The sequence below is a fragment of the Sorghum bicolor genome, chromosome 5, assembly GCF_000003195.3.
Source record: "Sorghum bicolor cultivar BTx623 chromosome 5, Sorghum_bicolor_NCBIv3, whole genome shotgun sequence".
Taxonomy (NCBI): Eukaryota; Viridiplantae; Streptophyta; class Magnoliopsida; order Poales; family Poaceae; genus Sorghum; species Sorghum bicolor.
The window spans coordinates 2,959,998-2,984,916 of record NC_012874.2 but is presented as its reverse complement, the minus strand read 5'-3'; the positions used below and the strand labels follow the sequence as shown (position 1 = coordinate 2,984,916).

At 40.7% G+C, this 24,919-nt stretch overlaps 2 protein-coding genes across 2 annotated transcripts; one reads left to right on the top strand and one right to left on the bottom strand.

Annotated features, from left to right (window-relative positions):
- On the top strand, nt 12,619-17,522 carry LOC110435675 (microfibrillar-associated protein 1-like). The gene is made up of 4 exons (XM_021461534.1): nt 12,619-12,773; nt 12,979-14,199; nt 14,556-14,678; nt 17,183-17,522. The coding sequence occupies exons 2-3, from the start codon at nt 13,025-13,027 to the stop codon at nt 14,668-14,670; spliced, it is 1,290 nt and encodes a 429-aa protein (XP_021317209.1). The 5' UTR covers nt 12,619-12,773; nt 12,979-13,024; the 3' UTR covers nt 14,671-14,678; nt 17,183-17,522.
- On the bottom strand, nt 19,273-22,801 carry LOC8085655. Its single transcript, XM_002448932.2, has 7 exons — nt 22,235-22,801; nt 22,033-22,103; nt 21,657-21,765; nt 20,823-20,905; nt 20,504-20,662; nt 19,765-19,866; nt 19,273-19,660 (listed from the first exon to the last, which is right to left on the bottom strand). The coding sequence occupies exons 1-7, from the start codon at nt 22,299-22,301 to the stop codon at nt 19,511-19,513; spliced, it is 741 nt and encodes a 246-aa protein (XP_002448977.1). The 5' UTR covers nt 22,302-22,801; the 3' UTR covers nt 19,273-19,510.

Genomic DNA, 24,919 nt, shown 5'->3' with positions numbered 1-24,919 from the left:
CTACATTTATTTTTTGGCTGCTAGATAAATCACTGCCAGTAGAGATAGTAGACATATATGGTCTGCAACTATAGCTAGATGTAGTGATGTCATAATGTACCCAAGTTTTATCTATATAAAAATGGCTAGATGTAATGATATCATAATGTCTCCAAGTTCTATCTATATAAAAATGGTAATAAAAAAGGAGTCATTAAATAAGTAGGACTCCTAATATGTTTGTATATGCTTAAACGCTAAACCAAAACATTTGTATTTTATCTACAAGTTATTTATTGCTAATGCTAGAGATACATGTATGGTCTGCTACAGCTAGATCGACATCAATGCAAAGAAAAAGATAGTCCTATTTTATCGAATTATTGATGCTAGAGATAGATATGCAATGTCTGCTATAGCTAGACTGATATCGTGAGACCGTCAAGTGCTAAAAAAAGACAATGTAAAGAAAGGAGGTTTATAAATTAGTAGGACTCCTTAGAAAAAGATTCAGAAACCAATCTACTATATTTATTTTTTATTGGCTACACTATGTTGTTGCCACTATGGCATGATCTTCTAGCTAATAAGTCGTTGGCAATAGAGATAGATATATATGGTCTGCTGCTATAGCTAAATGTGGTCATGCCATAATTTCTCCAAGTTCTATATATAAAATGATAATGCAAAGAATGAGTCTTTGAAATAAGTAGGACTCCTAACATGTTTGTTTATGCTTGTAGATCTAATAATATTTGATTCAATCAAACTTACACATATCTATAGAGACTTCACAAGTCAAACCACTACATTAATAGTTACGGAGAGAAATGTGTGGCCTGTAGCTACATTGATGTCATAATGCCTTAAAGTGCTAAAAAAATTGTCCAAAAAATAAATAGTTTTATTTGGCACTAAAAATTTTGAACTTTTTCACTGAGTTGAATTTTCCTTTTGTAAATGGCACAACGTCTATTTCGATCATCCATTTGTTCCTTCCAATATTCTCCTAGCCACAATTTTTTATATTAAAAATACACTAACCTTCCACTAAAAAAAGTAATTTTATATTCAAATTTAAGTCAAATTTTTTTAAGTTTAACTAAGTCTATAAAAATGATATTAAGATTTATATTTCCAAATAAGTTTACTACCACAAAAAATTGTTTTATGTTTAACCTAACAATACGTATCAGCATCATAAATATTAGTATTTTTTATTGTAAATTTGATCAAACTTAAAATCATCTCAGTGTTTAAAAAATGAGAATTACATTCTTTAGGACGGATGGACTAAAAAACACGTAAAATCCAACCCAACCAAAATGAAATCAAGACGAGCCTTAATAATAATCTGTGTGAGAGAGAGAGAGAGATCGAGAGAGAGGATGCATATATGGCCGGGTACACGGTACAGGGGTACAGAGGTTAGCACAATTTGCAACTGCAGACACGGAAACACCTGGTGGCAGGCGATGACGTTAACGTGTCTGCCCTAACGCCGCTACACACGACGCGGCGTAGCGCTACTGTGTTGCTGCGGCATCAGAGGACATGCATACGGTGTGTGTACTTGGGTTTTGTACACGTATGTACGTAGTAAGTTGCCCTGCCCTGCACCAATACCAGTACCAGTACTAGTATCAATCATAGTCCGACGTACGCGTACACGTATGCTTTGTACGGTTGCGAGTAGTTGGCTCTGTTGTGTACATACGTCTTCCAAATGGTTTAGGAACAACAGGTCCTGGTTGTACGAAGGTTAGTCTTCATTCTTTTTATGGCGTTCCCTCAAGAGGATGATGATGGGCTGTGTATTGTTTAGATTGGATACTAAAACTAAGGCCTTGTTTAGTTCATTCCGAAAATCAAAAAGTTTTTAAGATTTTCTGTCACATCAAATCTTTAAGCACATGCATGAAGCATTAAATATAGATAAAAATAAAAACTAATTGCACAGTTTACTTGTAAACCACGAGACGAATCTTTTGATACTAGTTAGTCCATAATTGGACAATATTTACCACAAACAAACGAAAGTGCTACAGTAATGTGGGGGTATAAACCCCTATACCTTTACGGCCAGACTTGGGCCAGGAGGCTTGGCCCATTACGAGACAAGTTCAAGGCTTGATCTGACAGCTCGGAGTTTCATGCAAGGAAACAAGACGTGGAGATCAAGCAGGATTCTAGTAGGTTAGAATAGAAATTGATATCGAGCTGTCTATGGCAATTGTAACCGACTATGATTAATTTCTAGATCTGTAACCCTGCCTTCCGGACTATATAAGGAGAGGCAAGGGACCCCCCTAGGACATCATTATTCTCTCAACACAAATCAATACAACCAGACGCAGGACGTAGGTATTACACCAACTCGGCGGCCGAACCTGGATAAAAAGCTTGTCTGTGTCTTGCGTCACTATCGAGTTCGTAGTTTGCGCACCGTCTACCGACAAACTACTACCGTGGGTATACCCCAAGATAGACTGCCGACTAGCTTTCGTCGACAAGTAACGAAATCTAAAAACTTTTCGTATCTAAACAAGGCCTAAGTAGCGTGTGTTTGGTTCTGGGACTATGTACAAATTAAACCACTCTGGACTAAAAAGTCATAGTTAAAAGTATTGTTTTTCTGATTTATTGTGAGAGAAACAAAATTAAATGTCAAGGGAATAGGGTCTGAAAAGACTGATCTCTTTCAGCTTTTTTATTATTGGGTTTGTTTCATTTCGTGTTTTTGGTTAATAATGGGTTAGTGTTGTCCCTCGTTTTTAGTTTGGTTGGAGGAGAATGAAGCGATGCGGAGCCCACATGTCACTCTCTTTTTCTCATCACCGCGATCTGATGGAAACGCTCGGGAAGGGGGCTTGGAGAAACTTATGGCCTTACTTTCTGAAATTTTTTCACGACACTGTAGTATTTTCGTTTATTTGTGCTAATAATTGTCTAATCATAGATTAACTAGACTCAAAAGATTTGTCTCGTAAATTTCAACCAAACTGTATAATTAATTTTTATTTTTGTTTATATTTAATATTTTATGCATGCGTCTAAAGCAGATTCGATGTGACGAGGAATCTTGAAAAGTTTTTGAATTGGGTGGAAGTAAACAAGGCCTATGTACGATTACGATCGTCTCCTCTTCCTAGACATCTCCAAGGATTAGACTCAGTTGCGTGCTCGATCGGCTAGGCCACAGACACGCTCTGATTTCGCTGCGCCATCGATCCCGCAGCCACGGGACGTGGGCGCCATTGCCGGCGGACCAAGCTTTGCGACACACACTGCATGAATGAAATTAAAACGCGCATGACGCGGGACGACGACGTCGCGCACTATGCCACTCTCCCTAGGCTAAGAATAGAAAACACGTACGACATGCTTATTCTTTCTTGGCGGCGTCGCTCCTGCTCTACCAAGACTATGGACGACGGAGATCACTCTGCAGGCAGCCTAGGCCCTCTGCTCCATGAGGGGACTGGCCTTGATCTAGCTACGAAGCCTGCATGTACGTGGGCGGCGGCGGTGGAGCGCCCGAGTCTATTGCTGCCTCTCAGTCGACGTACGTAGAGACCGGCATCGGGTGGCGGCATCTCGGCGGTCTCAGGATCTGCCGTCAGTACTGTGTCGCACATAGCGCGGTGGGGCGGGAGGGACTCAAACCCCTCTACTGCAGACGCAGCACTGGTAGTAGATCTTGTCTCACGATCTTAGATCTTAGCGCTCGGGAAGGAGAAGGAAGAAAGATTTTTTTTGGCTTTCTTGTTGTTATTGTTGTTGAGGAGTAGTTTAGAAAACTAGATATTGTTGTGTGAAAGTTTAAATAGGCTTTGACATGGTGGTTTTTCTATATTTTCTTTTCAGAATTCTAATTTTAGAAATAGGTCCTTATGTCAATTTCACTTGATTGGTAATTAATTTAACTATAAGCTTTTGGAGCAAATGACAACCGTTTACCTAGAGAAATGGTGGAATAAGCCGTGCACGTGAGAAAGGAAAAAATGTGAAAGAATATGGTCTTTTTTTAGCAGGAGAAGCCACAGAACGGATAGGGTTCACCTCTGCAGTTTCAAATGACTCCCGCACCCACACGAGCTTCACTTGACGAGCCATCTCTAACATTCGATAGAGATTCATCTAGAGCCGTATTGGAACTGGAGCTAGAGCTATTCAAAAACTCCCGCCAAAGAGGGCCTCTATCCTATCAACACGTGTTTCACACAAAACATTACATTTTGCATAGAAAACCATGCAACGTACTGAGCAGGCAAGGTTGCTCAGACTAACGTAGTAAAGCATTTCTTTTGCTACATTTGGTTACTAATCCGATGTGACAAGAGCACGTGACGGGGATCCATTAGTTGTCGTTATGATGTACTTCGAGCATCGGTTTTTCGTGCTCGATGCAAAACGGTCTTTGTAATAACTACGTCAACCATGTTAGCTCAACCTATAAAGTTTCCAAGAGCCTATGTTACATGCTCTTGGTATAGGATACGGTATATGACAAAGACAGTTCATGGATTTGGAGGCATAAGCGTTGCCTCATGGGAACCTCATGTCCGTGATACGTCAGACATATTAGCTCTATGTTCCGCAACATTTCCAAAATTAGCAAAACATATGATAGATGCTCTCGCTATATAGAGTGTGTATATGACAATAATGACTGATCATGAATTCAATGGCACAAACATGTTCCCTAGCTATGGGACATAGCCGTTATCCTCAATTATAAAAAAGAATTAATTTTCTCTTATATACGACAATATGAGGTCAATGTTGTTAGACATATCATTTCTTTTAACAGAAAACGTATATAGAAATTGCCATAGAATATATGAACACTATTTCAACCACTTGCTAGGTTATTTTTCAAAGCAACAAAAAATAATTTGTATCTCAAAAAATATGGACTAATAACAAGCAAAGTGATTTTATTTTTTCCACTTTTTACTTTGCTGGTGAGGGTGGATAGGAAAATGACTGAATTACATGATTAGAAATAGCCCATAAGATGAGGGCTTGGATGCAAAAAAAAATACTAGAGGATAATGGATCCGGCCACAGCACATAGCAACACAATAACACACGATGACTCAACCCACACCAAACCATAGTAATTAGCTACAATTTGTTGTAGCTTTAACCATATTCGTCTCTTGTGGTGTGCGAGCCAGGGATGCGGTGGCGTTACTTCTCTTCCATGCATGGCTGCATGTGACGATGCGCATGCTGCACTAGAGACATGACGTCTCTCCGTCTCTATATGTATCTGTTTCTCTACCTCTATCTCCCTGGCTTGCCACGCATGTAGTGCAGCCCCGACGGCTGGCCCCGGTCCACTCTAATCCATGCAGACACCACACGCCATCTGCTGCTAACGGATGCAACGTGATGTCCATTGCCGCGCCAGTTTGTAGAAAAGGTTAGTGGCCAACAAATTAACTCTCGGTGATCATCATCGTGTCCACGCTATAAGCTAGTCTAAGATTCTTTTTCCTTCATCTTTCTGTTAGTTTGTTACTTCATCTAGTGATAGCAGTAGTAACTCTTCTTTAAGTGCTTCCAAAAATTTATGTTCTTCTGTTAGTGTCTTCTATAGTAGTAATTTTTTTAATTTTTTCTATAGCTTGGACCTGGTTCACTATATATCTTTGACGACAATAGCCTCACACAAGAAAGCAGGCGAACGCATGAAAAGGACATTGAATTACTGGAAGTTGCCATGGTTGTTGTTCTATCCAGGACTCCTCAATTAACAGATACACAATTATGTGTTGATATCATCAATCATAACACAAGAGATATTCCGTAGGAAGTACATTAATTGGTAATTTTCATCTATAAAAACAAAAGTTATATTATATTAGTAGTGTCGTCTATATATGATATGGCCATCTGCAACCAGGGTATTTGAGTCATACAAGCATATCTTGGAGAAAAGATTCATAACTAATCTACTATATTTATTGTTATGGCTGTTGTATGTTGTTGGTACTAGAAATATGGTCATATGCAGGAGCAGGGTATTCAAGTCATACAAACATATTCTTGGAGAAAAGATTCATAAACCAATATAATAAAATCTACTACATTTATTTTTTGGCTGCTAGATAAATCATTGCCTATAGAGATAGACATATATGGTTCTGCAGCTATAGGTAGTTGTAGTGATTTCATAATGTCTCCAAGTTTTATCAGTAGAAAAATGGCTGGATGTAATGATATCATAACGTCTCCAAGTTCTATCTATATTAAAATGGTAATTAAAAAGGAGTCTTTAAATAAGTAGGACTCCTAATATGTTTGTATATGCTTAGAACTAAACCAAACATTTGTATTTTATCTACAATTTATTTACTGCTAATGCTAGAGATACATGTATGGTCTGCTATAGCTAGATTGTCATCATTGCAAAAAAGAAAGAGTTCAATTTTATCTGATTACTGATGCTGGAGATAGACATGCAATGTCTCTGCTATAGGTAGACTAATATCGTGATATCGTCAAGTGCTAAAAAAAGACAGTGTAAAGAAAGGAGGTTTACAACTTCTTATAAAAAGATTCATAAACCAATCTACTACATTTATTTTTTATTGGCTGCACTATGTTGTTGCCACTATGGCATGGTCGATCTACTAGCTAATAAGTCGTTGCCAATTGAGATAGACATACATGGTCTGCGGCTGTAGCTAGATGTAGTAATGTCATAATTTCTCCAAGTTATATATATATAATGATAATGCAAAAAAAGCTTCTAAATAAGTAGGACTCCTGATATGTTTGTATATGCTTGTAGATCTAATAATATTCGATTCATACAAACTTACACATATCTATATATAGAGACTTCACAAGTCAAACCAGTACATTAATCGTTACAGATAGAAATGTGTGGCCTATAGCTACATTGATGTCATAATGCTTTAAAGTGCTAAAAAAATAGTTCAAAAAATAGTTTTCTTTATGAAAAACTATTTACTTATATATCCACAAGAAGTTCACACGCTAACTAAACCAAAACATCTATGTATTTTATCTGCAATTCATGATATCTTCAAGTGATACAAAGGACATCGTACAGAAAAGAGAGAATTATATATTTGGTACTAAAACAAATCATATACGGCACTGAAAATTTTTGAACTTCTTTTATCTGCGGCCTTGTTTAGTTGTGAATTTTTTTTTGATTTCGCTACTGTAGCACTTTCGTTTTTAATCACGAAGTAACTAGGCTTAAAAGATTCGTCTCGTGATTTACATGCAAACTGTACAATTATTTTTTGTTTTTGTTTATATTTAATGCTCCATGCATGTGTCGTAAAATTCAATGTGACGGGAAATCTTGAAAAGCTTTTGGTTTTTGGTGCGAACTAAACAAGGCCCGAGTTGAAATTTTCTTTCGTAAATGGCAATGTCGTACATTTAAGCTACCTATTTGTTCCTTCCAATATGTTCTCCCAGCCAAGCTTTTTATATTAAAAATATACTCCACTAAAAAAAGCAATTTTTATTTGAATCAAGTCAAACTTTTCTTAAGTTTAAGGAAGTATATAAAAATGATATTAAAATTGATATTTCCTAATAAGTTTACTACCATGAAAATTTATTTTATGTTTGATAGATTAAACGTATTCAGCATCGTAAAAAAATAGTACTTTTTTATTATAAATTTAACCAAACTTAAAATCATCACACTGTTTAAAAAAATTAGAATTACATTCTTTGGGCCTTGTTTAGTTTTCTCGGCGAAAAAGTTTTAGCTGTAGCACTTTTGTTTGTATTTGGTAAGTATTGTTCAACCATAAACTAACTGGACTTAAAAGATTCGTCTCGCAAATTACAGACAAACTATGCAATTAGTTATTTTCTTATCTAAGTTTAATATTCCATACTGTATGTACTGTAAGAATCGATGTGACAGAGAATCTTAAAAAAAATTGAATTTTGGTTGGTAATAAACAAGGCCTTTATGACGGATGGGACAGAAAAAACGAGAGATGATGCATCTGAGTATCTGACCGGCTACGAATGCATCTGCAAACACGGAAACACGGTGGTGGGCGATGACGTTAACGTGTCTGTCTGACGCCGCAACACGACGCGGTACGTTTTACGCCAGTGTTTGTAGTGAAGAGGATCGGACAGAGGTAGACATACATGCATGTACTTGGGTTTTGTACGTATACGTAGTCATTTGCCTTGACCGCCAGTACCAGTACTAGTATCAATCAGAGAGGCTCTAGTCTGTAATAAGGCCCTGTTTAGCTTCTAAAAATTCCCAAAAAATTTTAAATTTTTTTGTCACATCAAATCTTTAGACGCATACATAAAACATTAAATATACATAAAAAAACAACTAATTACACAGTTTATTTATAATTTATAAGACGAATCTTTTATAATCGAGAGAGATGGAAAGTAAGTAGATCTGGTGGCCAGCTGGCCGCACCTCCGAGGTGGACGAGTCTGACTCCGGCGGTTGGTCACGCATAGAACCGAGCTACTGGTCGCGGATCCGAGGTTCGAGCACGACCGCATCCAGCCAACTCCGTGTCGATGATGGCCGAGCTGCGCCCTCCATGACCGCGAGCGTGTGATTGTGGGAGACTGAAGAAATGGAGAGGGGGATGTGCAAGATGTCGACACCGCGTGCAGCGCAATGGCTAGACTAGAGGGTGGAAAATTGAGGAATTAGGGTTGGAATCGCATTATATACTCTGTGACTTATTGGGCCTTTACACGGGCCCGCCCGCCCGCCCCTGGCGCCCTAGCTGCCTGGTGCCTGCTTTCACGGGGTGAGGAGGCGGGGATTGGGGTTGAGAACTAGGAAACCATCTCCGTCTCTGCCATCCCCGACGGTGACAACATTCCTACCAATTCTGTCCCCATAGGGGTCAATTCTCTTCCATCCCCATCTCTTAATAGAAGAATTCTCCGTGAGGAATTGGGGATCACGAGTCCCTGTTGACATCTTGAACTCACAAAGTGCTCATTTGTCCCATTATTTAGCAATTGTGCTGGGAGCGTATATGTATGGATCCTGTTTGTGGAGATGCACTCAAAGCAGGTAGGAACAAGTTGAGTTTTTTTAAGCTCGATCCTAACTCCTAATATAAATAGCGAAATGTAGATTTTTTATAACTCATTTTTGGATATAAAGAGAGTGATGTTTTAGGGAGAAATTGTTTTAAGCAATGCAACATCGCCAAACAGCCCCGTACAGTACCGTGAATAATATTCCCGTATACGACAAACTGTTGGCGCCTTTTTTTTTTTGAGACAACAGACAAGCTTGGCTTTTTTCATTCATACTAAAACATGGCCAAAACCTCAAAGAAAACCAAACCACGCAAACATGTTGGTATTTCAATTCCACTACTACAAAACAGGTCTTTGGTCACTTGCCCAAAACAATTATAGGTGTGTGTTTACATAAAATAGCAGCGAATAATACGCATTCAAAAATAATAATAATATAGTTGTAAACCCTAAATGGAAAACCAAAAGAAAAGAAAAAAAAAGAAAAAACTCTTTAGTCTCGGTTGGTGTTACCAACCGGGACTAAAAAGTGGCGGCCAGGTGGCACACCCTGGCACACCTTTTAGTCCCGGTTGCTATTACCAACCGGGACTAAAGGTGGGACATTTAGTCTCGAAACCTTAGCCCCGGTTCCGTAGCCGGTACTAAAGGTCCTTACGGCTCGGGGCTAAAGCCCTTCCCTGTACTAGTGTTCATGCCACATCACATCTCCGACTAGTGTGTGTTCGTGACTTGTTTAGCTAACACATAAGCAGCCTTATAAGATCTACTAACATACTTAAAGTCTTAAACACAAACCTTCTAAAGGAAAGCCTAAGATCATTTTCTCTCCGACAAAATTGGAGCAAGGATGGACCGTTTCAGCTCCATCTTTTCCCACAGTTGAACCATCTATATAGACAATCTGTTGTTGAACTAAAACTTAGACTAATTAGCAAGATTCTAATCTTAGTCTAAACGTGATCAGTAGCTTAACCTTATGCGGAACAGATCTTACTAACTAGAGTATGTAGATGTCATCTATGTCTCTCTGCTTGATGTAGAAGTTGGTGTAAATAAAGCAGATCTTAGTCTTCACAGCTTGATGCTCCTAGTTGATGAAAAACTTGATGTAGATCTACAGCAGCAATACATGGACATGGGAGATGGCCTTCTTAAACCCTCCGGGTTATGTGTTTTGTTTCACGTGGATGGTGACAACGGGGTATCTCCTTTCTATTTATAGATGCGCTGGTGCTGAATCCTAGAAAATGTATGGGTTGACATAAATCAGGGCAAAACTAATTTACAGAAAATGTATGGCAGGTGGAGTAGAAACTTAATACTCCATCCGTTCCAAATTACAAGTCATTCCAAGAATCTTGAAGAGTCAAAGCATTTTCAAGTTTGACCAAAAATATAGAGAGAAATATAAAGATTTATGTCATAAAATAGATATACTATAAAAATATAACTAACAAAGAATCTAACGATACTTGATTGGTACCAAAAATGTTATTATTTTGCTATATAAATTTGGTCAAACTTGAAAAACTTTGACTCTCCAAGATTCTTGGAATGACTTATAATTTGGGATGGAGAGAGTAATTAATTAATCTTGGAACTAACCGAGATCTCACTCTTCCACCAACTGTTATGCAAACTCATCTCCCTTCTAGGTGAATTAACCCACTGCATTCGAGATCTCACTCTTGCCAATCTCACCGTGTCTCTACACGCCCCCCCCCCCCTTGCCTGCATCAAGGATGTTCTCGTACCATTTTTGCTTGTCGGCACCTTTTTAGGTTCAGGTTGCAGATCTTCCATGCAAAGGTGCCAGGCATGTTTTTCTAACTAGACAGGCATGCTATGGCCTCATCAGAGGCCAGACATTTTTTAGATAAAGATTAATAGTCTATCCGGCTTCATTCATCAAAATTGGATGAACTCAGGCCAAATTATCACAAGGTCTTACAAAATGTCACGGCGAAAGCCAGTGATTAACACGACCGGGGTCATAAGTAGACAAAGGAAGACCCAGTAACTAGAAGAAGTTCAACACACGAAGATCAATGTAAATCAATCCTAACAACAGACGACCACCCAAAGGATGAAAACATTTGGAGACACGAAGTTTCAAGAGCCCGACAAGCGTCGACTAACTGTTGCTGACGGTCTTCAAGATGTTATAACATGGCCCATTGTCGGAGCCAGTACGTCCTTCTGAATAGCACCTTTGTTTGGAGTAGCAGGACATGCATGGCGTGAGGAACTCTCCTGCAGGGGAAGACGGTACCTGCATACGTGTCTCAGCTTTGTTTAGATGTCTTTAAAATTATAAAAGTTTATAAGATTATTTATCACATCGAATTTTTGAACACATATATAAAATAATAAATATAGATAAAAAAATAACTAATGATATAGTTTATCTGTAGTTTGCGAGACAAATCTTTTGAAACTAGTTAGTCCATAATTAGATAATAATTATCAAATACAAATAAAAGTACTACAGTATCAAACTTCAAAAACTTTTGGCATCTATGATAAAAATTTGACAAGTGAAGAAACCTCACAATACACGTAATGTGCGTGATGAAGGCTTGAAGGTGACACATCTCAGTTTGTTGCTAAATGATGTACAGTACGTTTTATAAGGCATTAGTTTTACATCGAGGCGGTGGTAGTACCTTGCAAGCATTCCTCAAAACAAGGCTAGAAAAACGCATCGCTCTCTTTAAACTTGTCTACGATGTTTCGTTTTGGAAGAAGATAGCACGCACAACTATCAAGCTACAGAGTATATGATCAAGTATATTTGTTATTATTCTGCGTGTGTGTGCGCCAGCTCAAATAGTTGCGCACACGCATCTGAAGGCCGAACAACGCACGCACGTATTATTGAGGGTTGGTCTTAATTAGCTTTCTTCTCTCTTCATGTTTACACATTATATTGAGGGTCGGTAGCAGCTTTCTTTTCTTTTCTCATATCTAGCTTTACATTGGGCTGGTCCATTGACGTTTCTCCTGTTCAGAATCTAAATTGGCCCATTTATATTCTACGAGCTTCTTTTTTGTTTTTTTGAGATAACGGGTTTATGGGAGATGAAAAGGGTGAAGAGATGGTTTGGCATCCACATAAATCCCTAGGATTTAGATATGAATACGAGAGACTGGTCAAAAGAAATCGTGTGTAGCATGAACCAAGATCTAGTTTTAATAAAATCATGAATTTCAGTGAAGGCCCAAAATGGCTTCTTGATGTTGAGCGCAAGCACATTATTAAGCTTATATATTCAATGAAGGCCCTAACTCTTCTCCTGTACAAGTGAGAGAAACAGAATCTATGTAACCAAACCTTGATTAAATTTGTTTTGGCTTAAGTTTAGTTTTGATCTTATGCTCTATTTTTTTTTCCCTCCCGTCACTCCTAAAACGTGCAATGCGCAGTGTTCTCGTGGGCTGGCTAGTTTTTTTTTTTTTTTTTGAGGAAATCGTGGGCTGGCTAGTTGGGCTGTTATATTTTGCGGAAAGTTTCAGACGGCCCATAAACTTGGGCCCGTTCCAGTTGGGCTTAATTTTGCTCTTCTTTTCCTCGTTCACCGACTCAACGAAAAATATTTTCTTCTTCAAAAAAAAAACAAGCAAAAAACAAACAAAATCTCCCGTAGCCTTCTTCTCCCTCGTGCCCTTCTTCTCTCCTGGCGGCGACGGCTCGGCGAGGCGGCCGCCGTTCGCAGGTCTTCGCCGGCGACGAGCATCACCAGGTACGCCCCTTCCCTTCCCCTTTCCTCGCCGCTCCTTACTTTCCCTTCCCAGCTTCCGCTGTCCGAAACCGAGCACCCCAAACCCTAGTAAGCGATTGCTGTTCGAATTCGACTCTGACCCGAACACACGCATACATATGCACCGAAGTGCTGTTGTGGATCCACCCCAGCTACTGAGTCACATCACGATTTCTGTATTTCGCAGGTCGACCGGAACGCAGAGGGTGGGGGATCGGTGAGCAGCTGCAGCCATGTCCGTGGCGGCCGGCGTGAGCGATGCGGCCATCGCGGTACGCGACAAGCTCCGTGGCAAGATTGGCCAGACCAAGGTCAAACGGTACTGGCCGGGGAAGGCGCCGGAGTGGGCCGACGACGCCGATGAGGACACGGATCTCAGGACGACACGGGTTGACAAGGCGTTCCCCAAGGACGACGACGGCGATGTCCCCGCCAAGGATGACCGCCGGCTCCGCCGCCTTGCGGAGACTCGCGCGGAGAATAAGGAGGAGCTGAGGGCGGATCACCGCCGCATACGGCAGGCGGAGATTGTGTCGACTGCGGAGGAGGAGAGCGAGAGGCAGGATGCTGACATCGACGAGGAGGATGAGGAGGCCCAGGAGGAGAGGAGGAGGAGGATAAGGGAGAGGCAGCTGTTGAGGGAGCAGGAGGAGCTGCTTCCTCAGGAAGAGGAGGAACCGGTGGAGGATGAGGAGTCTGAGGAGGAGTCCGAGTATGAGACGGACTCTGAGGATGAGCAGATGGGCATGGCCATGGTGAAGCCTGTGTTCATACCAAAGTCACAGAGGGACACCATTGCGGAGCGTGAACGGCTGGAGGAGGAGGAGCGGCAGCTTGAGGAGCTGGTCAAGAAGAGGCTAGAGGCTAGGAAGATTGAGACTAGACAGATTGTGGTTGAAGAGATTAGAAAGGAGCAGCACATTGAGAAGGCGCTGAATGAAGAGGCCAACATTGAGGATGTCGACACAGACGACGAGTTGAATGAAGCAGAGGAGTATGAGGCATGGAAAAACAGAGAAATAGCAAGAATTAAGAGGGACAGGGAGGAAAGGGATGCGAGGTTGAAGGAGAAGGAGGAGATCGAGAAGGTCAGGAATATGACCGAGGAGGAGCGTCGGGAATGGGAGCGGAAGAATCCGAAGCCACTTCGTCAGACGACGAAACAGAAGTGGAAATTCATGCAGAAGTATTATCACAAAGGTGCCTTCTTCCAGGAAGGTGCTGATGATGTTATCCAGTCAGCTGGTAAAGATGATATCTACACCCGTGATTTCTCTGAACCCACTGGAGAAGATAAAATGGATAAGAGCATCCTGCCCAAGGTCATGCAAGTCAAACATTTCGGGCGCAGCGGCAGAACGAAATGGACACATCTTGTTAATGAGGACACTACAGATTGGAATGCACCGTAAGTACATATGTCTGTTGCATCGTTATTTACTCTCATGATATTATTCAGTTGGCTTGTTTAGTTTTCTTGCAAGCGCTTTCATTTCTAATTTCCTAGTGAAATTTTGATGGGCTGAAAGCAAATTATTTTGGATGCTTTTAATAAGGAAGTCCAATGGAGGCCCCTGACATAACTATTGTAGCTTTTGAGACAGAATCTGACTGCAGTTCTTTGATCTGCTAATTCATCAAAACCTCAAAGCCTAGTACATGTTTATCAATTGAATTGCTTCAAACATGGGTGCTGTATGTTGGTCTTTTATAACAGGAATCTGTACTGAGTCTGGACTAATAATTTCTTATTGATTTTTTCAGATGGTCAACAAATGGGCCTCTGCGAGCAAAGTATAATGCAAAAATGGCTGGCATGAATGCGCCTATAGCTAAACCAAAGGGAAGTAAGAAGCTGAAGGACTGGGATACAAAATGAGATGCCAGGTGAGCTGGCATTGTCTAAGCCTTATTGCCATACAAGCACTACCTAGCCAACAAGTGCAAACGATGCTTATTCAGATGCTTTCTTTTCATTTTGACTGCATAAACCATGGGAGCTTTATGTAATCTGTTAAAGTGTCCCACTAGTATGATGTAATGATCCATGAATGATCATTAATGTTGCTTTCTTGTGATGTTTTATCAGAAGCGTATCCCTGGAGAAGTCACTCATTTTCATTATTAAACACTGACAAATGTACAACTCAAACACAAAACACTCATAACCCATGCACTCTAGCACTACTGTTACGTGTGCGCCACACCTGAGCAAAAGAAACAACCAATAATTAAACACTGACCCTGGAAGAGGGTTCGAACGCTGGAGGGTCCAGCTGAACACCAAAGGGTTCCTTCCACCATCTGCACCACTGAGGCCACACTAGCGCTAACATTGTTAAAAATGCTGCCGTTACAGTTACAGTGTTTCCAAATTTCCCAAGTGACTGAAAATGATCAAAGTGTTGAGGCCTCTTCAGTGCTCCTTGTCTGAACCCTTCATTTCACCATCCTGAGAAGGAATCAACATCCTACTGGTGGTGAGAGAGTATGCAAACCAAATTTCTGAAAAACAGTGAACCACACTTCCCTTGCGAGTTGCAACCACACATGAAATCAGCATATAGTTAATGGTCTCTGGGGCTTATCACAAAGTAGACATGCTGCTGGGTTTTGTAGTCCTAGCTTTGATATGCTATTATGTGTCCAACAGCAATTAAGGACCTGAAACCATCTTGCACCTTAAGGGACCCAAGACTGCCAAATCCTCTTCCATGGAGTGAACCTAATGGTCCCAAAAAAAGAACTCATTATAGGCAGAATTGGTAGAGTAGGTGTCAGAGCTAGTTAGATTCCCGATATGCCGATCCTGAACATCCGATTGAAGGTGAATGTTTTTGAAATTTCTTATAAGTGGAGATATTCCACCAGGACAGTGACAGAGAGGTCCTTCAATATCGCCCACCCAACACCAGATGTCCAAAGTTTCTTGCACCGTTCTCTTATTGATAATTTTTCGAGGGATGATTGCAAGAACATTAGGTGCAATCACAGCCAATCTTTCCTTGTATCCATCGATCAAACCAGAATTTGGTGCTGGCACCATTACCCAATTGTTGTTATTGGCATTGCAAATAAAAGCTCAACATTTTGTAATTTTTTTTTAAAAAAACCAGGCTGGTGGAAGAAGATCACCCCCACAGCATTTCATTAAGAGGAAGGAACTCAGCCTTCACCTAACTGAGAAACCCCCGAACCCTGACAGTGCAGCCCCAAATTTTGGATTGCCAGCAAGGCGGAATTTTGCAACCCAACCCCAAAATTCATCCCCATGGGAAGGTTGCTGTGGTGCTGCTAAGGAGCGCCAACCAACCGAGTTTGATTCCCTTTCGCAAAGCTCATCATGGTGAACCTGAATCTGAAACCCTGTGCATGGTTTGGTTGGGTCTGTTTTTTTTTCTTGCCACAGTCATCCGATACGTAGAACCCAGCACATGAGAGAGATCATGGATGCCCAGCCTACTGTACCGGATAGGTCTTTGAACCCTTTGCCATGAAACCAAACAATTGCCACCATTATGCTGTTATTCACCCTTCCAAATAAACCCTCTTCTTTCTCTTGTCCATTAGAAAAAATAAAGATCATTGGAGAGAGTGGATTGCCCTGACAGAGGTCACGCTGGTGAATAATCTCCTCTCCTGGTTCCCCGTTTACAAGCATGTGCAAAGGAGGTTGCACCAGTGTCGTCCAAAACCCAATTTGATCAAGACTTTGAGCATAAATGCCCAGGACACTGAATCAAACACCTTGGAAATGTCCAGTTTGAGGAAGACATGAGGTTCCTTTTGTCTATGTCAACATTTCACAGTTGTGCTGGATATCTATTAAAGAAGCACTGATTTGGAATAAGATACTGTACCTGGGATTGGTTAATTCTAGGAGATAACACAGATGTCCTCGCTCTTTTTTATTTTTCTTTACTTGGGGATTCTGGGAGATAACACATGGTGTCAGCTTGGTGCATCTGGAATAAGAGGAGCACTATCATCTTTGAGGGCACTGCTCCTAGTTTGAGCTCCTGGAAAGCTGCTGTCAATTGGGAAAGAAAAATAAGCAAAAACACACTTGTTCAGAATTTGGAAGGAGCTTCATCAAAGCATTTTGGTCTGGCTTAGCAGTCTTTAGATTTTGGTCTGGCTTAGCAGTCTTTATTTAGGTTTTGGTAGGTTTTTTGTTCTAGTAGCTAGGTTTTCTTTTCTTTTTCTCTCTTGTTTTCTTCTTTCTCTTGCGTGAGTATATATGATTGGGGTTCACCTTCTTGTTCTCTTGTTTGTTTGGCTTCAGGTTTCCCCCACGGTTTCAGTTAAAACAAAAGAAACAAAATGTTAGATTGAAAAAGAATTTCCCAGGGATTCAACTGACATTTTATCCAAAAATTTTCTTTCTGCAGAGACAGGCACTTTGTGGAATGCTTCTAACAAGCTTCAGCTTGAACAATTATCATAAGAAAAAAAAAGGGGGCAGACGGCCAGAAGTCTTTAAGCAAGACCTAGTGTCTTTTTTGTAGTTTTTTGTGTTACGCTGAAGTGATTTGCAATTTGCATAGTGCTCTCTGCTGTGTGTGTAACATGTGCTCTAATGTGCGCTTGGCAACCCATCGTTCTTGTAACTCGGTCTTATTTGTTTCTCTTTTTCTAAGAGAGAGAGAGAGAGAGAGAAAACTTACTAGCTTTGGCTTATCATAGTATAATGTTTTTCTCTCGTAAAAAATCAGCGAGCATATCAGCGAAGCGAACAGGGTATAGTGATTTGGCAAAGCTGTGAATTAGGCTTATGGTGCGAAAACCCTTGACTTGAACAGCATCTACCTTCTTAGGCAAGAGAGGTAAAAGTCGACCAATTTTAGGCCTTGTTTAGTTCACTCTAAAAACCAAAAATTTTCAAGATTCTCTGTCACATCGAATCTTTCGGCACAAACATTAAATATAGATAAAAATAAAAATTAAATGCACAGTTTAACTGTAAATCGCGAGTCGAATCTTTTGATCCTAGTTAGTCTATAATTGGACAATATTTGCTACAAACAAGCGAAAGTGCTACAGTAGCGAAATCCAAAATCTTTTCGCATCTAAACAAGGCCTTAGTGCCACGAGAAGTTGAACAGACCATAGAGCCTCCATTATGTCATGCACTCATTGCTTAATAATTTACCAACAGGATCTGTAAAATGGCCTGTGAAGCCGTCCGTCGTCCGGACCCGGGGCTTTATCATGTGGCACATCCCTTATAGTCCTCCAGGCCCTCCTCTTCAGAAAACAAACCATCTAAAAAGCTTCAAGATCATGGTGCTGAATATTAAGGTCAATGGTGAAATTCCTCTGAACTGGAGTACCTCGCAAATCATCAGAATAAAAATTGGTCATCTACCTTGAGTGAGAGCCTCTTGGCAATGAATGAGAGAGGTATTAGCATCCCCCTCTTTTCAATTTCAGCATGCTCAGCTGCAGCTACGTACAGTGATCTGTGAGAGAGGCCAACCCGAGGCACTGAGATTCGAATTCTTGCGTACATGAACATTCTTGGTCATTTCCCACCAAAAGAAAAAAAAAAGAACATTCTTGGTCATTAGATTAGATAGCTGCCGATGATCCCTAGCTGTGTCAATGTGATGAAGGTGATCTCCTTGGCCATGGTAAACTGAATTTTGATCCACTCTGCGCTAAAGGATCCCCAGCTTAGTTACAGCATTATGAAGAAATCCTTGAAGGCGGGGTCAAAAACTTTGCCACGGGGCGCAACACTGCCAAATCCTCTTCCATGGAGTGAACCTATTGGTATGCCTATTCTGAACATCCCGGTTGAAGGTGAATGTTTCCTGAAATTTCCCATATTAGGCCTTGTTTAGTTCACCCCAAAATCCAAAAAGTTTTCAAGATTCCTTGTCACATCAAATCTTGCGGCATATGTATGAAGCATTAAATATAGACGAAAACAAAAACTAATCACACAGTTTGACTGTAAATCACGAGACGAATCTTTTGACCCTAGTTAGTCTATAATTGGATAATATTTACCACAAACAAACGAAAGTGCTACAGTAGCGAAATCTAAAAATTTTTCACATCTAAACAAGGCCTAAGTGGAGATATTCCACCAGGACAGTGACAGAGAGAGGCCCTTTAATATCGCCCAACCAACACTGGATGTCCGAGGTTTGCTGCACCATTCTCTTGTTGATAATTCTTCGAGGGATGATTGCAAGAAGATTAGGTGCAATATATTTTCCTTCTTGATCAAACCAGAATTTGGTGTTGGAACCATTACCCACAGTTGTTATCATGCCATGGCGAATAAAAGCTTTGAGTTCCCCAGGCCCAACGCTCCGCCACCCATCCACACCGCGCAGCGCGGTGCCGCCGCAGCCCTCCGGCACCGCTAGCCGCGCCACCACCGCCATTCACACCTCTGTTTTTTAGGAACACGAGCGCGTTGTTCGGTACAACCGGAAGTTACTACTCTCTGTCATGGTTTCAAACTGTATAGATTGCCAGCAGGTTGATGCGATATAAGAGCATACTGTAATTGCCAGTGACCCATCACTTGCATTGCAATGTGTTTCAAAAGGAAATACCGATAATTTACATTTGAGAACAGCCTAAAGCCCTAAACGGAATCTAAAGCATCAAATTTGTTGTCTTCTTAAGCCACAACAAGATACTTCAGTACACACTCAGACAAGGTCTGAGCACCCAAACTTCAGGTCCTCACACAACTAACGTTACTGGGACCCATTCTTCTTCATCCTCAGGAAGTTAACTAAAGTGATTGCGGAGGGAACACCCGTGCCCTGCCTCTTCTTGATGGTGGTTGTCTTCCAAGGCCTCCCATCTCTTACACTGCTCGTGGTTGTCGAGCTCACGTTGTAGAACTGCATATAGACAAGCCATGATCAACACTGCAGCTGTTTAAGAGATAATCTATGTTCTTCCCGACGAAGCTGCTGGATTTTCTTTGACTTGGGAACAAACTCACCTCACAGACACCGTGCAGAAGCAGCCTCTGAAATGGGTCCTGGATGTTCAGCATAAGCACATCCTTGTCACTAGTATCTTCAATGAAGGCCCTAACTCGTTCCTGCAAACAAAAAAAGGCCGAAGCAAGGTGACGTGAGCAACTGACAAGCTGAACTAAATCAGCTGGATGAAAAATTGGCAGAAGTGGCCTAAATGAAGTTAAGAAAACCATAATTCAGGTGGAAAAGAAAACTCTGCTCCAGTTTCAAGTGAGCAAAAGAACTTCAGTTATCTAGTATTGATAGATACCAACTTTTGAAACTCTAAACAAATTTTCACACAAGGTATAGTTATAGGGCTTTGGAGAATAAACACCCAAGATATTTCTTTAATACAGCCTATGCACCATAGATACAAATATATGATTGTACGAAAGCAGATATCTCTTCTTTTACAAGCATAATGGTGTTAGACTGATATATTTTTTAAATACTCGAAAGGTAACAGTTATTAATTAAACAGCTATTAAATAAATAAACTTCACTTTTTTTTTGTTGTCTAGAAACTACAAAGTAACAAACTAGATGTGTTACTGATGAATTATCTACATGTGCTTAAATAGCAGATACAGACTGACAGACATACAAATACATAATCAAGAACTCTCATGTCTTCTTTACAAGAAAAACTAATTAGCTATGATCCATTATAATCATTTCAATAAATAGAAGTCCAAACTTGAGGAAAGAAGGCAGTACCTCATATATTTCAAGCAGATCAGGAAGAAAATTTCTCTTTATTGCTTCTCTAGTTTGGCGATCTATCCGGTGCCAGGCATTCAGCGCAATCAATTCCCCTTCGTCCACATGATTCCTGGTTTTTTGGGATGATCTTTTCATATTTTGCATCAATCTTGCCTACAAATAAGAAAAAACTTGCTAAAATACAACTGATCCACAAACTAATGCATGGTGTGATATACAGATCTTCTGTCTCAGCTGTTCATTTCAGTAAATTATATTGTGGGCAAAGATGAGCAGAATGTGGCTAGCAAGAAAGGCATTAACATGCATGTACCTCAGCATCCATGTCAATGCTCCTGAAGGCATCCCATTCACCAACACTTGTCCTGCAGAATGCTGACAAGGGTACTTCCTCACCTGCATAATCATTATAATATAAAGATGAGCTTTTCCAAAGTATATACATGAAAATATCATGTATGTGATGCCATGATTATTGGAAGAGTGATTCCACACAAGAATTTAAATGAAAACATGTGATCCATACTAGAAGAGCAACAAGCATATATGTTTCGACTAAACATTTTTTTAGTATTGTAGTCCGTGTGTAAGTTCAAAATGAACATGCTTAAGAGATGATAATCTCTATGTTTGTGACAAATGCTAACATAATTTTCAGATTTTTCTGGTACACCATTACATGAAGCAATGCAACACTTTTGTGACAAATAGTGAAAGTACAACGAGAATATATTGAGTCCGAAAATTTTCAGTACATCCTTGTTTTAAAATTGGCATGCTTAAGAGAAGACAGCCTGTATTTTCCTGTAAAAACGCTGCAGAGTTTCTCTAGCACATGTATACATGAAACCAGTGGCAGAGCTGGTGAACTTTCACGACTAGGGCCAATACTATGAACCACCAACATTGGATCACATGTTAATGGACAAAAATAATGGTAATATATATTTAGCTGGAAAAAACAAAGGGAATACTCTAGTGTTTTTTTCCCACGCCTAGGGCCATGGCCATATTGGCCCTAGGCTTATATCCGCCACTGCATGAAACAATCTAAAACATTTACAACAAGCCGACAGCAAAGTTCATTGCTAGGCTAGGTTAGTAAAATTGCATTATTATAGAAAACTAAAGCAGCACTGGAGTTTACCCCACGGTGGAGGTGCGAAAAGGCCTTTGATTTCTTCAACATGAAGACGGGGGACAAGTTCAATCAGCAAGCGGTCATTCAACCACTTTCGTGATCTCCGGTTACTGACCTGTGTATTTAACATTGTAATGTGTAAATCATCAACCGGCAGACCCCAAGTGTAGAAAACATCAGATGTTTCATATTACATCAGACATATTCCATTACATTGCCTTGCAAACATAGACGATGTGATAGTGCACAATTTCATATTCTTTTTTTTTTTCATCACAGGAGATGCACAGAAATATTTTTGACTTTAAGCATGCACATCATAGAAGAAAAGGGGTGACAAGAGGTACAGAAGGCAAACTCCAATCAGGATGAGCATCCTCACCTTGGTGGCCATGTCCTCGAGGACTTCAATCTTCTTCTCTATCAGCTGTGAGCGCGACTTGGCGCCATCGCCTGCGTCCACACGCCACAATTTCAGCAAACATCGGTGCAATTTGTGGGGGCGAGATCCGCATCGCCATCCGTCCAATTTGAGGGGGCGAGATCCGCATCGCCATCCGAGAGAGTGGCGGGAAAGGCGTTACCTTTGGCGGAATCAAACAGGGAGGAGTAGAACTCCTCCTCCCTCCGCAGCAGATCCGCGCTCGCCATGGCTGGGGGGGGAACCTTCTCTCCCACACGTCACAGTCCCGGTCCCTGTAGCTGCTGCGCCGGTCGACGCGGTCCCCGGTGGTCTCGGGCACGGGCAGCGCAGCGGCGGTTGGAGCGAGGGAAGGGCGGGGCTGGGTGTCGGAGGACGCGAGATCGGTCGACGGTGATGCTCCGGCGGCGGTGGCGGGTGCGCCTTGTGGAATCGCGGGCGGTGGATTGGGGATTGGAACTTTGGAAGGAGAGATTGTGCGCGCTATTGATTCGCCTTCCGAGATTCCGTCACGAGGGAGGAACAGACTTGGGTTGGGCGAAAAACTTTTGGCGCGTGTACGTACGCATTCTCAATGACAGTGGGACCGTCCTGTTATGGGGCCCACATGTAAGTCATACGGGTCTCTTTTTCTTTGGTCCCGTGAGGTCAAGCAGTTTTCCTGGTAGCCTGTAGTCGGTCTCTGGAAAAGAAGATTGGCGGCCACGGAAACGGGAGAAGGATATCCGGGAGTTTGGGCCTGGGATCTTCTGTGGTGCCAACTTATACGTCAAGTTGTCGACTACTGCCTTTCTCATGTATAAAAAGTGCCATTCTCAACTTTAACAAATGTATAAAAGTATTACTATTTATAGCACATAATTAGTATATTAGATCGATATAAACATATTTGTAGTACTTATTTAGAGATATAAACATTTGCTGATCTAGTAGCGATATTTCTCCTTAAGCCGGAATACTTGGATTTGTCTAGCCATTGCGGATCATCAGGAGTATAATTCTTCTTGTTTAGATACCCTATGTTATCTAAAGTATTTTCTTTGGTATGTAAAGTATTTTTTTAAGACCAAATAAAACACATAAGGGCTTGTTTAAATACGCTCGTATCTATCTCAATTTACGTGTGTAATAGTGGATCAGGGTGAAAATGATTAGTTATTTTTTTCATATCCATATACATGGATTGAGGTGGATATTAGTGCATTAAAAGGAGTCCGAGCATCTCCAACAGTTAGACATTTGCGTTTGGCATTCTTGTTTTTTTGCCAAAAGTCTTGAAAACACGTATCCAACAGTTTTGCATTTTGAATTGGCATTTTGGACAAGTTGCCATTTACCTGGTCAAGCTGTGCATATATGCAAACCAGTGGAGCACTTGGCAAGCGCGATCGCCGCGAATCCCGCACTACTCCCTCGCACAAAAATTTCGCGGCAAGTTAAGTTGGTTCCACAATTTAATAAATGACAAGTCAATTTTGTAAAACTCTTCGAGATGACTTGTTTTTCTCCTCTCTATTTTGTTTTGGGAGTTGGCAAACTACAACAAATGGCAAAGAAAAAATGTCAAATTGTTGGAGATGCTGAGTTTGGTAAAATACTAACTTCCTCTCTACTGATTAGTAAGTTTGGTTGTCAACTTGCTTAATTTGTTGTAGTTTTAAAGATTACATTACAGATTGATTGTGCAAGTAGTGAGCTGCAGACAGTGATAGCGATCTGAACCCCGTCCTAATCTAGTCATCGGCCTCACATATCACTTTCAGCCGCACCTCCTGAACTCCTGCCACCGAACGCGAGAAGGTTCTACTATTTCTCTCTTTCTAAATGATCCAGGAGACGAGCAACATATAACTATACAAGAGAATCAAAAGTCGGACGCACGCACGCTCCAGACCCAAGCGCTGGGCAGCCACCATGACGTGATGGACTCACTGCTATCTGGTGTTAGTGCTAACAAGCCTACAAGTGCTAGCAGGAACGAAGCCAGAAAAAAATTTAGGGGGGGCTGAACAAAAATTCTACATCGACTTAGCTCTACTATTATCCCTCGTAATAAAAAAAATATGTTAGTTTAAAGTAGTCTTAGATTAAAAATATAGACCAATAATAAAATTCACAAAATATATCTAAAAAATAAAGTTCTCAGCTCACCCTACTTTATAAATTTATGTCTAAAATTAGAAAAAAAACACTAAAAATTTTACTAGGCCAGCAGCGGTAGGGGGGCTGGAGCCCCCCTAGCCCCACCGCTGGCTACGTGCCTGGGTGCTAGCAGTAAGCACCAAAGCTCTTTGGTGATGACACAGCAGCGAACAGGTGGTCTCGGCCATCTCCAATTTCTGGGCACTGAGCACGCATTCGTCTAACTTTTTTAGTAATGTTAGGCAAATTTATGTGGAGGATCAAGATGGCTAAATTTTATACTATAGGATTCAAAACATTGGAATTTAGAGGAAACAAAAAGGTTAATAATGATGACAGGAAAATTAATATGATTTATTTATGAAAACCGTGGGCCATTATAATAAAAAAAAAGAACTATTAGAAACATCACGTTTCCGGTAGAATATATAAGTGAAATATAGGAGGTTAATAGACAAGACAACTGTTGTACAAGTTTAACACCGTAGTATTGAAAAAAGGCTTTTGACCAAAAAAAAAAAACAAAAACGATGATATAGTTGTGAACATTCTATTTTTAAGTTAAGGACTCTCTTTGCGTAAGAACTTGCTCTATTGATTTCTAGTTTATTCTAGACATAGAAAGCGTGTTTGGTTTGTGGGCTAGGCATCTTTTTCCAGCTACACAACGTTTACATAAGAGACTATTGCGATCCGAAATGTCAAT